The sequence below is a fragment of the Rhinolophus sinicus genome, chromosome 12 (assembly GCF_057876585.1).
Source record: "Rhinolophus sinicus isolate RSI-liver-muscle chromosome 12, RSI-T2T, whole genome shotgun sequence".
NCBI lineage: Eukaryota > Metazoa > Chordata > Mammalia > Chiroptera > Rhinolophidae > Rhinolophus > Rhinolophus sinicus.
The window spans coordinates 40,366,724-40,379,282 of NC_142512.1; the positions used below are offsets into that span (position 1 = coordinate 40,366,724).

Here is a 12,559-nt window from a genome sequence, read left to right on the forward strand (position 1 = left end):
TCCAGCTCACCTCAAAGGGTCTTAGGTTGGGGAGGAGTTGCAAGGCCAAGGTGATAGCCTTCTGGAAGTTTGTCAGATGCTTTCCACATACCTAGAAGCTGGCTCTCCTGCCCCATCCTGCAGAGGGATAACATGGCTATGAGACCTAGGATGTTTCTGATAAAAGATCAAAAGAGTAGGTACGAAGGATGCGTAGAAGATGGAGATTCTGAAATTGCAGTCCGATATGGTAGCCACTAACCAAAAGTGGCTGTTTAAAATTAATCAGAGTTAAATAAAAAAATTTTAAATCAGTTCCTCAGTCGCACTAGCCACAGTTCAAATTCTCAATAGCCACATGTGGCTAGTGGCTATTGTATTAGACGGCCCAGATAGAGAACATCTACAACATCCCAGAAAGTTCTATTAGACAGCCCCACTCAAAATATATACACATACACACACACATATACACACAGAGACACAGACAAAATCCATTGACATTCCCCCACCTCAACCTGAGAGAACCAGGCTGGGTGGCGTGGGAAAGGACAACGTGACTATATGACCAAGGCTGAGGTGTCACAGACCCAGGTCCCTTACACCTTTCTGCACCAGTCCAGTTGGATGGGAGTGAGCACAACTCCAGGGCCCCTGGGGTGATGGTCTGTTGGTCTGTTGCCCCCACTCCCCCAGGGCATGTAAACCTCAAACACAAGGTGTTTGGCCCCAGGACGGTGGCAACCAGCCTCCTCCCCAGGCTCCTTTGGACCTCTTTCTTTTGGGACCCCACGAAAGAAGTCCATGCTCCGGGCAGAGGAGGGGCAAGCGCCCCCTCCCCTGGCCGCCCAGGTGAGGCGAGGGCACCCTGCACGCCTAGCCTGTCCTCCTGGGGTCGGAAAGCCGAGGGTTGGGGAACTTCCTCTGGGGGGCGCGTGGGGGAGAAGCCCTCGGATGGGTCTCTCGGAGGTACCGGCCCCCACCCGCCGAGGCCGCCCGCCTGCAGGCCTCCAGACCCCGTTGCCCGCCCCCTGCCGGGCAGCTCCAGGAGGGGGCGTCCCTCCCTGCCCGGCCTGGCCCGGGTCCCGCCCGCACACACTCACAGAGACACGGAAGCCACCATCTTGCGCGGTGGACGCTCTGGCTGCGGTCTCCTTGGACTCCACCGAGCGACAGCAGCCACTAGTGGTAACCGTGGCGAAGAGGCGCCAGCAGCCAGCTCGGGTCCGGATCGCGGGCCGGGCACTGGCGATCCCCAGCCTGGGGCTCACCCGGCCGCACCCACCTGCCTCCCGATGTCCCAGCGGCGCACGCGTAGCCGGGTGTCACCCCAGCCTCCTCTGCAGCGTGCGCTGCAGCCGGAGCAACTGAGGTTAGGCCGCGGGAAGAATGTTCCCCAGGGCGGGAGAGACAGGTGTCATTCATTCATCAGAGATACCCATCGATTCCTAGAGGAGCTCACAGGTGAGAGCTCACAGGCGAAGCGCCATGGATGGAGGCTACCGTCTGGCAAGTGCTTGGAGAGTTACGAACGCAATGCTTTAGGATCCCAGAGGAACAGGTAGTAAACAGAAGGTTTGAGGGGAGGATCAATTAGGTTTCATAGGAGGGTCAGTGAAATTTTTCCAGGGAAAAGGTATTCCAGTCAATGGTACTGGCAGAGCAGCAGGAAATTTAAAGTGCAGTGCAGGTTCACAAAGGTCAAGGTAGAGTGGAGGTGAGGGGGAGGGGACCGGATGGGTAGTGCCTGCTGCTGGAAGGCTCTGCAGTGAATGCTGGGGATCTGACCTTCCAACCAGGTGGGGAACCTCAGGAGGCGTTTGAGTTGCAAGCTCAGTGTTTCAATCTAGTGAGTTATTTGTAGTTATTTGTAATGGGGATGACAGAAATGGGATGTGGGGGGAGAAGTGAACGCTTCCTAGAAATTTCAGATGCACAGGAGACCCTTGCCCCTGTGTTGGTTTCCCACAGGAGAAGAAAGGGTGTGGATTCCCTGCGGGAATAATGTGGGGTTGTTGCACCCTGGAGTCCAAAGGCCTGCAGTGGAGCTTCCGTAACATTGAACTCTGAGGCCTTGAGTTGGACACTTAGCTATGAGCCTCAGTTTCCTCATCTGTGAAGATCTGCATCCAGGTGAGGAAGAAAGGACAGGATAGGAATGTGTCTGAAGACCAAGTGAGTTGCTGGGTGTGGAGGTCATTTAAAGAGGGGGTGCCAGGGCAATTGGTGACCCAGTCTCCCCTCCAGTCAGCACAAAGTCACCCAGAAATGCCTTCCAGCCCCCTCACAATTGGGACCACTCTTCTCTCACACAAGGCCTAGGGAACATGTTGATTTGAGGTCGGGGCCTCTCTGGGGGCTGCTGGGAACTCCTCCCCCACCAGCACGCTTTCCACAGCCCTGCTCTGTGCCACCCACTATCTGTCTCTGACATTCACTGTGAACTTTGGCCCCCAGGGCCACTGGGATGATGCATGAATCATGACACATGCACACACATGTGTGACTGCCTGGCTTGTGGGTACACTCAAATGAAGGGAGACACCACGGCCCTCATACCTGCCCGAGGATGGCACCACACAGCCGGACAGGTTTAAGTATAATTCTGCACCCATGGAAGGGTCAGGTGTGTGTGTGTGGGGTCTGCTCTGATGGCATATTGCAGCAGAAAAGCCACCCTGGCTAAGCGTCTCGGGGCAGTCCCTCCCCAACCCTAGCCAGTGGTCACAGCTGGGACCCACGGCTCACTGGAAAGCTTCCTCAGGAGGGTGGGTTGTTGCTCTGGTCAAACATGAACAAATCAAACTGTGTGCCAAAGAGGCCACACACAGGGGTCCAATTGAGGCTGGGGCAGCAGAGCAGAGCAGGGGTCTCATGAAATAACATCACCCTGGCTGCCACCCAAGGGAGAAACTCTAGGGAAACCACATCCTGCTATTTGCCATCACTGGAAAAGACACACAAAAGAGCACAGGGACACACTGAGGTCCACTGGCCCCACACAGATGGTGACAAGCACAGACACCAAGGTACACACATAGTCACCTCTCCCCATGATGAGACCATCTACACACACTGATGTGTGCACATACGGAGGTGGTACCCACACACAGACAGATACCCGTAGTGGCCAGGGGGCAGAGTTGAGAACAGAGGCCACGCACAAGCACGCACGTACACACAGAGAGGCAAAATCAAAGATGCACTCAGATCATATTTACCCAGAGGGACAGACACGCGAGGACGCGCAGATCCCTGCAGAAGCATATACAGACAATCCAAAACAGCAGGCACGCAGCGGCACACACCATCACAAAGAGAGGTCCATATACAGTCACATTTACCCAGAGCTAGGTGCGTGCACACACCCTACTTAAAAAATTACACGCATGTGCCATATACACAAGCTCATGTAGCCAAAACTAGTCTCTCTCTCCCCATCACAAGTCACAGGGGCAGATGGTAGGGTCCTCCCCAAGGCATGCGCGCGTATACACACACATACGCACACACACACCCTCAAATAGTCAAGTTGCCGTTTCTATTTCTTTCGCAGATAAAACCAAAACTATGCAAAGAAAATGGGAATCCAGGAGGGAGAGAAAGCCAGAGGCAGGGAATGAGAAGTTGAACCAAGACCCTCTGCTAGCCCACTCCCACCACGGCCTCCCCACATTCTCCAGAGCCCCCAACCTACTTCTGGGTCAGCCAGCACTCAGGAGGCCTTGCTGTTCCAGATGCCCTTCTCCCCGTGCTGGAGGAAGACCCCCAAGCCCAGTCACAAGATGGACTCTGTCCCCAGCCCCACAGCCACCAACTCTTGCTCCTATGAAAGGGGTTCCCAAAAGTACCCCTTAAAGGGTAATGGTTATCTGTTCCAAAAAGGGCCAGGCAACCCCAGGATGGAAACGTGAGCCAGGAAACCAGGGATAAAGGGGGGCATCAGTATTGACTCCAGCGCAGTGGCTGGACCTCAGGCAGGAGCCCCCCAGATTTCTGCCTGTCTCCCTCTGTCTGCTTCTCTCTCTTTTATGCTACAGTAACAACTCCCTCTTCAGCCCCCTACCCTAACACTACATGGAGGCTCCTGGCAGCCCCTTAGAGACAGTGGAAGGTGTGATTTGATACAAGGAACATTTGACACAGGCTCACTGGACGTTCGTCTGCCCCAAAGTGCAGCACACCTCACTCCTGCAAGGTAGACCTGCAGCTCCCCAACTGTTCCTGCCATGCCTGCCCCCACTTTGTTCCCAGCCAGAATGGGGGCTCCCCTGCCCAGTCCTGGACCTGGGAAAAGGTACCAAGAATCAACTGGCTAAGGGAGCCTCTTAACAGGCAACTTTGGGTGCCAATAACAGCAGGAAAAAGAGAGGGGGGGAGGCCCACCCTCGTCTCCAAGCCCCCCCTCCCCACCCTGGCTCAGGTGTCCTCAATACTCACCCAAGAGCATTCTCTGCTTGGAGGCAGCGCTGAGTGCAGAGTGAGGAGCAAATGAAACCCAGCTGGAGAGTGACAGAGGGAAGGGGTGGGGATGAGAAGGACAGGAGGGGAGGGCACGAGGGAGGGACTCCTGCTCCTGCGTGGAAAGCAGCGGTTGCCAGAACGTCTTCCCTTGCTAGAAAGGAGCTACTGAGTCCCTGGTTTCCTCCATCCCAACCAGGAAGAACAGGGCACTTCTTTCCCCAAGGGTAGTGTAGGGGGCAAACAGGAGACTCGGGATGGAGGGGGGCAGGGGCATCCACTCCTGGAGGGTCCCTGCCTACTTACTTGTACACTGAAACAAAGCGTTGACCCAGCCCACAGAGACCTCCAGGTAAGGAGGTGCTGCCGGCCCCTCTCTGCCTGCCAGAAAGTTCTTGCTGCTGAACTTTGAAGCCCTGCCTCAGGGCTTGCTGCTGTAGGAGCCCCCTTCTCCTGTCTCATCCTCTGACCACCATCCCCTTAGAGTTTCTTCCTTCTGCTGAAACGGAGGCTCAGAGAGGTGTTAACCACTTTGTCCCAGAGTGTTCGCCATGGAGGTGGGGGAAGGGAGCCCAGGTGGCTTGCCCGCCTAGTCTAGTACAATGTCTAGGCAATGTCAGGAAGGGGTGGTGGTGGACATTGGATCAGCTAGAACTTCTGACACCTCTCCCCTGCCCTTACCGGTTCCTCTCCACCCGCTCATCCTTAGTCTTTTCCTCCATTTGCTCCAGTTTTCCCTCCTCTCCCTGAAAAGGGGTTGTCTCTCTATTCACCTGAGCACCTGGTGGCTGAGACAGGGGTGGGCGGGGCAGAGGAGACAGCCAACCCACAGCTGGACCCAGTCTGGCATTCCAAGTCTGGGTCCCAGAGCTAGCCCCCCACCCCCTCAGCATCCTGTCTCCACCAGACAATAACCTATAATCTCTGGAGCAGCCAGTACCTGAGCCGCAAAGAAGGTCTGGGGAGGGGCTGGCAGCAGCAGCTCCTGAAAACAGGTTTGTTAGGAAGAGGCTCTGGGGGAAGGCCTTGCTGGTGTGGGGAGAAAAAGGAAACTCAAGCCTGGAGCTAATTAACCCACCCAGAGACACAGACAGAAGCTTTGTCTTCTGCCAGGGCAGGGATCTGAGCTAAGCCCCCTAATGCTCCACCCAGATGGCCTTGCCTTTCCTGGTGGTCCCTGGGGGAGGTGATGATGGTCAGGTTCACACCTGGCAAGGGGGATGCAATGGCCAGGGAGAGTGAGGGGCATTTTTATCACCTGCTACTTAAGAACAGTGGCAGGAGGAGGCACTGCAAGAACTTCTCGGTGGCCTTGGGGGAGGGCTCAGGGCTCAGTTTCTCTGAAACATGTACCCAAAGGCCTCAGGATTGGGTTGGGGGGGAGGGACTAAGGAGGAACCAGCAACCCAGGGAGATACTGAAGAGATGGGGGGACAGGCTGGAGGGCTTCCGGGGCCTCCTGATGGGACTGAAATTAATCCATCTGCGGGGAGTGGGGGGTGAGGAGCTCATCAAGCCAGTGACTCAGGCGTGACCCAGCTCAAGGTCTTTGATCTCTGGGGCTCAGAATGCAGCCAGAGGCTTCTGCAGTCCAAGACTTAGAGGAGATGGAGGGACTGATTAGAACAGGAGCTAAGGGAGGTCTGAGGGCACAGGGCAGGGGATGGCCTCTTCCTGCCACTCTGATCCCTTCCCACCCCCAAAGGCACAGGGACGTCTGGTGCAGCCATTTTTGCCCCCCAATCCACTATAGTCTGACTATCTCTGCTTTCCTGTCCCACTTAGTGTCTACCTTGCATTACCACCCAAGGCCTCTCTGGCCATTTCACTAAATTAGAGTTAAATCATTTCTGAAATCCCCTTCTCTCCCCTCCTGTGTCATGTTGCAATGGATGATGGGGGACAGGGGTGGGCCCTGAATTGGATGGCTGTGTCAGTCCTGCCAAGAGCTGGGGCAGGGAACCAGTTGGCTTTGGGAGAGTCTCCTCTCTCTCCCTAGTGGAGTGGGAGATGGCTGTCATCTGCTCATTTTTCAGGCACATGGCAGAGGAGAGGTCATGGGGCCTGAGCACTTGAAAACTCATCTGTCCTGGAAACTGGTCTGCCTTCTCTATGCTATCCCTCCTTCCCATTCCTAAAATATTAAGGTTCAAGCTCTCCAGCAGGGGGCAGGGGCATGTGAGATGGGATTTAGAGTCAGAAACACTAGGATCTGAACCCAGCTGTATGACCCTGGCTGTGTTGCTTAAACTCTCTGAGCTCCAGTATCCCAATTTCTGACACGAGGACTAAATGCCATCATCTACGCCTGGGATGGCTGGGCGAGGAGGGCACACCATGCTGCACGGGGAACTGCTTTGTAAACAGTTCAGCTCTGAAGTGGATGCTCAACTTGGTGCTGGAGGGAGGTCACAGCTGCTTGCCCAGGTGTCCCCCATGCGGTGTGCTGGCCCAACACCTGCTCTAGAGGTTGGAGCTAGGAGGGTTGAGCCAGCAAACCTTTTCCCGTAGATGTTGAAGCACCACCAAAAATTGTTTAGTGTGTGTATGTGTGTGTCTGTGAAAGAGAGAGGAGAAGGGAGGGGAGGGGAGGAGAGAGATGGTCAATGGGATCACTGAGTTCAGCCTTATGGGGCAGGGGTTTCTGGTGCCCACACCCCCTGTGGTGAAAGATGGCTTAAGACACATTCCTGAAGAATGAAAGGGCCTGCTGTGTGGAAGACGGATGGGGTGGATGGTGGGCTGGTATAGCTAGGGAAGTACCTGGAGCAGGGGAATGGGAAAGTGTGGGTACCTGCTGTTTCCCCTCCCGGGTGTTTCAGGCTCTGAGCTGGGAGCTGGGTGTGGCTGAATAAGGAGGCCTCTGACCCAGGCATTCTCGGGGAAGTTCAGAGAGGGAAGAGCCCCCCACCCCCAATATCTCCCTCCCATGGACAGCCTCAGGGACATGAACAGGAGAGGGTCCCCGCCTCACTGCCTGTGATGGCCTGTCTCTGTGCAAGCCGCCAGCTCCACAGACCCCTAATCAAAGTGACAGCTCCAGGAAGCCTCCCAGAGAGGGAGCCTCTAAAGGGCATGACTAGGACGTCCCACCCCCACACCTTCATTGCCCTCCCAGGGAACAAGGACTGAGACCTCACTGTCTAGGAACAAAGCAGTGTGTTAAGGGCCCCGCAAGTCTCCCTGAAAGTAGGTGTGGCTCTCTCCATCCCTGAGGCTGCCCCAGTCAGCACAGCCTAAGGGCTCTTTGCTCTGGCCCAGTCCTGAGGTCCCCACGCATTTCCCCTCACCCCATCCCCTACCTCAGCGACAGTTGCTAGCATCATCTTGCTGGGGGCTGCCTCTCCTGCCTCCAGCTCTCAGAGAGTCAAGGAGACAGGAGAAATCCATCGGTGGGGAGTCGGTATTGTCAGGTCATGGCCCAGAGTAGACTCAGAAATAAGCAGGCCAACGGAGAACAGGTTCTCTAGCTGAAGCCCCAGTATTCTGGGGTTCCTGGAAATCTGAGGACCCTTCATACATCTATCACTCCCCTGTGCTCCCACAATGCTGCTCACTCCTCTTAGCCTGGCAGTTGTAAAAGTCTGGCTCCATGGCTGACTTCCCCTCTAGACTGTGAGTGCCCAGAGGGCAGGTACCCTGCACGATTCAGTGTGGAATCCCAGCGTCCTGCACGGGGCCAGCCCAGGGCTGGAGGGCTGGGCGATGGATGGACAGACGACTAGAGGGACCATACTTCCCAGGTCCCATTTAACAATCTGGAGAGGAGTTCCCTGGGATCATGTCTCCTGATACCTCCCCACACCTACCTAGTACTCGGCATGAGGGCTGGAAAGACGGAAGCCAGGTGAAAGGGGTCCCCATCCCTCTGGGCAGCCTGACTCTGGCAGTGGGTATCTGGCTCTGGGGTCTTTTCTCCTCACACCCCACCTGCTCTCTCCACATGGTGAGTGGGGAAGGGAAGAGGGTAGGCTTGTACCACAGGGACCACTGCCCAGAAGAAGCGCCTGCCGAGGCCATGTAAGAGGGGAGCAGGCGTGGGACAGTGTCCTTGGACAGTTCCCTCTGACTCGGTGGACTGGACTTCCCTACCCAGCACTGCCCTCAAGCCCTGTTTCCCTCTCGCCCTTCCCACTTTCTGGTGGGGGAACTCTGCCCATCACAACATCAGCTAAGCTAGAGTTATCCTCGGGACCTCCGTCCCCTGTGGCCCTTAATCCCACTAGTCCCCAATGCTAATGGTTCTGCTACAGAAGGCCCCAGAATCTGTTTCCTCCATCCCACCCCTTTCCTTCTCACGTACCCCGAAGTCTTATCCTCCCTCGCCAACAACTTCTAAAAACACTAACTTCTGATAAAAACCCTTTAGTAACACCTGTTACTTTCAGGTCAAAGGCCAAACGCCTAACCTGCCTTCAAGGTCCTCACAGGCAGCCCCTGTTGACCTCCCAGCACGGCCCGCTGCTTCTGGAAAGCCAAGGGCTTCAGGCCTCGGCACATTTGCTCCAGCTGTCTCCCCACCTGGGATTCCCTTTCCATTTCCATCTTCAATGTCACTTCTTTGAAGCTTTTCATGACTCCTGTCAATTTACCTCCCCCTCCTCTGACTTCTCAAAGCACCCCACACCCACTCCTATGAAGCCTGTTCTTATCTTGGACAAACTCATCTGCGTGTGTAGTTATTTAAACAGCGCTTTCCTAACAGGCGGGCATGCCACCTTTAGAAAATATGGATCCCCAGACAAATACTGTAAGTTCTCACTTACAAGTATGTGCAGAATCTAAAAAAAGCTGAACTCATAGAAGTAGAGTAGAATGGTGGTTGCCAGGGGCTAGGGAGTGGGGGACATGCAGAATTGTTGGTTAGAGGGTACAAACTTCCAGCTATAAGATAAATAAGATCTGTGGGTCTAACACCCAGCATGGTGATATACTAACAATACTATAGTATATACTTGAAAGTTGAGCGAGTCAACCTTAACTGTTATCACCCCACATACACACAAAATCATAATTATGTGATGGAGTGGAGGTGTTAACTACCTTTATTGTGGAAATCATTTTGCAATATATATGTGTATCGAATCATGACATTTGTACATCTTACATATGTTATATGTCAATAATAGCTCAATAAAGCTGGGGGTGGGGAATAAAAGCTACAAATCCGCAAATCAGAAGCTCGTGCGTAATGGGTTGTCTATGAGTATTTGGTGAATTAGTGACTTTGAACTCAGACACACATTCCCAAAACATCCATCAGTCAGATACACTCTTACTCAGAGTCAAACCCACAGTGCCCAGCCAACCCCAAGTGCTCACTGGAAAAGCTGGTGCCAGCCATCATTCCCTGCTTTGCTTATGCAGTGACCTTGGCCTGCAATGTCCCTTTTCCCCCAACCCCCGTTCCAAAGCTCAGAGCATTCTCCTTCCTTCAGGAGGCCTTTCCTGGTGCCCTTGGGTACAATCACCCTTCCTCCTTTGTATTCCTGGGGCTATGTCTCACAAAGCACAACACTCACCTGCTCTTTTGATGTCTGTCTCAGCCCAAAAGACAGACTCAATCTCAATTGATTGAGGAAGATTGAGGGGAGACTGGAACATATTTGTGTCTGGGCCCCAGGCAGTGCAGAGAACACAGTAGGTGCCCCCAAATATTTAACAACAGGCAGCCCTGTTCAGAGTTCAGAGAGCAGTCCTCTGGCAAAGCCAGCAACCTGGGATGCAAGGTAGGTTTCCAGCGACCACCCCCAAGAACAGGCAGAAGTTCTGGCCCCTTCTGTTTCCCCACACGGGGCCTAGTTCTGAACCCGTTTCCTCTGCCAGCCGGGAGCCCGCCTCTCCTAATTTTCCCCATGGCTCCTAGGTGCCTGTCAGCTGGAATCACCCTCATGAAATGCATTCACCCATTTCCCCCAGCAATCTGCCTTGCAGCCAGCTGCCCCTTCCGTGCTTGCAGCCAAACCTCTGCAGTCACCCCAACCAAGGAGAGGCGGAAATCCTGGCCAGGAATCCAGTGGCCAAAGGAAGAGGGGCTTCCCGGGGCCATCCCTCAGTTGGAGTGTCATGCACCTTGCATATCCTGGCCCTCGTGGACCAGAGCAGGAGCACGGGATACGCTGCAGGTGCCCACAGGGGAGGCCCTTGTTCAAAAGACTATTCTTGACAGAGGGCTCCAGACTGGGGTCCTGGACCCGAAAGACTGCACCGGGAGACACCGCCCAGATCCAGAAAGAGGAGGCCTCACACCTAAAGGTCCTCAGATCCTGAGAGATCTCAAGGGGGTTGTCCAGATGCAAAACAAAACTTGATGGCATCTGGGGACTTTAGACCCTAAGACCCATTGAGGGCATCATGCACAAAGATCCCACAGATCCAGAGCCAAATTTGTGGGTGCAGTGCCCCTCCACACTGACCTGGCCCTGCAGGGGCCTTTCCCAGGCTGAGCTGTCGCAGCCGCCTCTGGTGGGCCCGCCCCTCACAGTGCACCTGGGCCTGGGCTGCTGAGTTCAGCTGGATGTTGCAGACGTCACAGAGTGTGTACGATGGCCGTTTTCTCTCCCGCTTGGGCTTAGGTGGTTCTGGGGGCCGAGGAGGGCACTCAGCAGCTCCAGATATAGGGGGCTCCTTCTCAGTGGGAGGGGATGGGCTCAGTGGCCGCTTCATACCTGAGCAGATAGAGAAGGAGACAAATAGACAAAGGCTGAGTGTTGTGAATACGAGGAAGGAGCAAGATGGGTTCAAGACCCACAGATGCCTGGATCCTTAATCCCAGCTGAAACTCCCCAGCTTTCGGAGAGCCCCAACCCAAGGGTAGCAAAGGGAGTAGAATGGGGTCTATTTCAAACAAAGCAGCATTCATTAAAAGGCAGGAATATCTGGAAGAATGTCAGAAATGTCTACACACTGGGCGGCCAACACCTGAGGACGCGGCCACAGAGCAAAGCTCAGAGAGGGAGGCGTGGGTCTTGAAGAACAGGTGGGCACGGCGGGGTAGGGAGGTGGAGTCACATTTTGGGAAGCCAGCACTCTGTTCTCATCTCCGAGGCAGGTGCTGACAATCCTGTGACAGGCAGGCATGTGGTGCTTGCTGGAGACGCAGCAGCCACTGGCCAGGATGGTGATTGCAGAAATCTAACCTCCCGGTGTCCATGGCCGGGCTGGGTGATATTCACAAACGGTGACAGTGTGTGAAGCCATCCCCACTCTGTCCCATGGGGATCCAGATGCTCCTTGCTGTCTTGGCCACTCAGCTTGTGGCAACAGTTGGCATTTGCAGTGCACACACACACACACACACACACACACACCTTTAGGCCCCTCATTTTCCACAGACTGTCTTTTCTTTCCAACTCACTTTACTGAGACTTTCCCTCCTGACTCCTCTGCCCCTAACCACCTCTATTCTGGGGCTGCTCAGTGACCTTTCTCAAAGTGAAATGTGTCAATTTTCAGCTTCCTTCCTGAATCTGTGTGCAAGCTTTCTGTCTCTGCTTCAGACTGGGGACTTCTTGAGGGCAGGAGCTGTAGCCTCCTCACGAGGACAGAGAATTCCTGAGGTCAGGGACTGTATCTCGCTCAGAGGGGGGGCCCCAAGGCTAGGCCTGAGTAAGGCACGACTGAGCCCATCTTTCTTGTTATGGGCTGAATTGTGTCCACCAAAAATTCATATGTCAAAGTCCTAACTCCTGGTACCTCAGAATGTGATTGTTATTTGGACAAAGGATCTTTAAAGAGGTAATTAAGTCATTAGAGGTAATGAGGTCATGAGGGTGGTCCCTAACCCAATATGACTGGTGTCCTTATAAGAAGAAGAAATTTGGACACAGGCAATTAACAAAGGGAAGAGGCGGCCATCTGCAAGCTAAGGAAAGAGACCTCAGAAGAAACTAACCCTGACAACAGGACACCTTGATCTCGGATTTTCAGCTTCCAGAATTGTGAGAAAACAAACTTCTGCTGTTTAAGCCACTCAGTCTGTGGTAGTTCATTATGGCAACCCAAGCAAACTAACACATCCCCCTAAAGGCATTTCCTGTGTCCTGAGGCTCATGCTCGTTTTGCAGATTAGACCAACTGAATGAAGTCAAGTGAGGCCTTAATATCTCATAAGTCCACA

The 12,559-nt window shown here is 54.2% G+C and overlaps 1 protein-coding gene across 13 annotated transcripts in view; it reads right to left on the reverse strand.

Annotated features, from left to right (window-relative positions):
- Positions 1–12,559, reverse strand: part of ZNF385C (zinc finger protein 385C) — a 52,315-nt gene that overhangs the window by 16,086 nt on the left and 23,670 nt on the right. For 7 of the 13 annotated variants that reach the window (XM_019747582.3, XM_019747580.3, XM_019747581.3 and 4 more), the window contains one exon: positions 10,857–11,108. In XM_019747582.3, the coding sequence (XP_019603141.3) occupies positions 10,857–11,106 (250 nt within the window). In that variant the 5' untranslated portion in view covers positions 11,107–11,108. The other 6 variants (XM_088802256.1, XM_074319728.2, XM_019747584.3 and 3 more) reach the window with 6 other exon arrangements.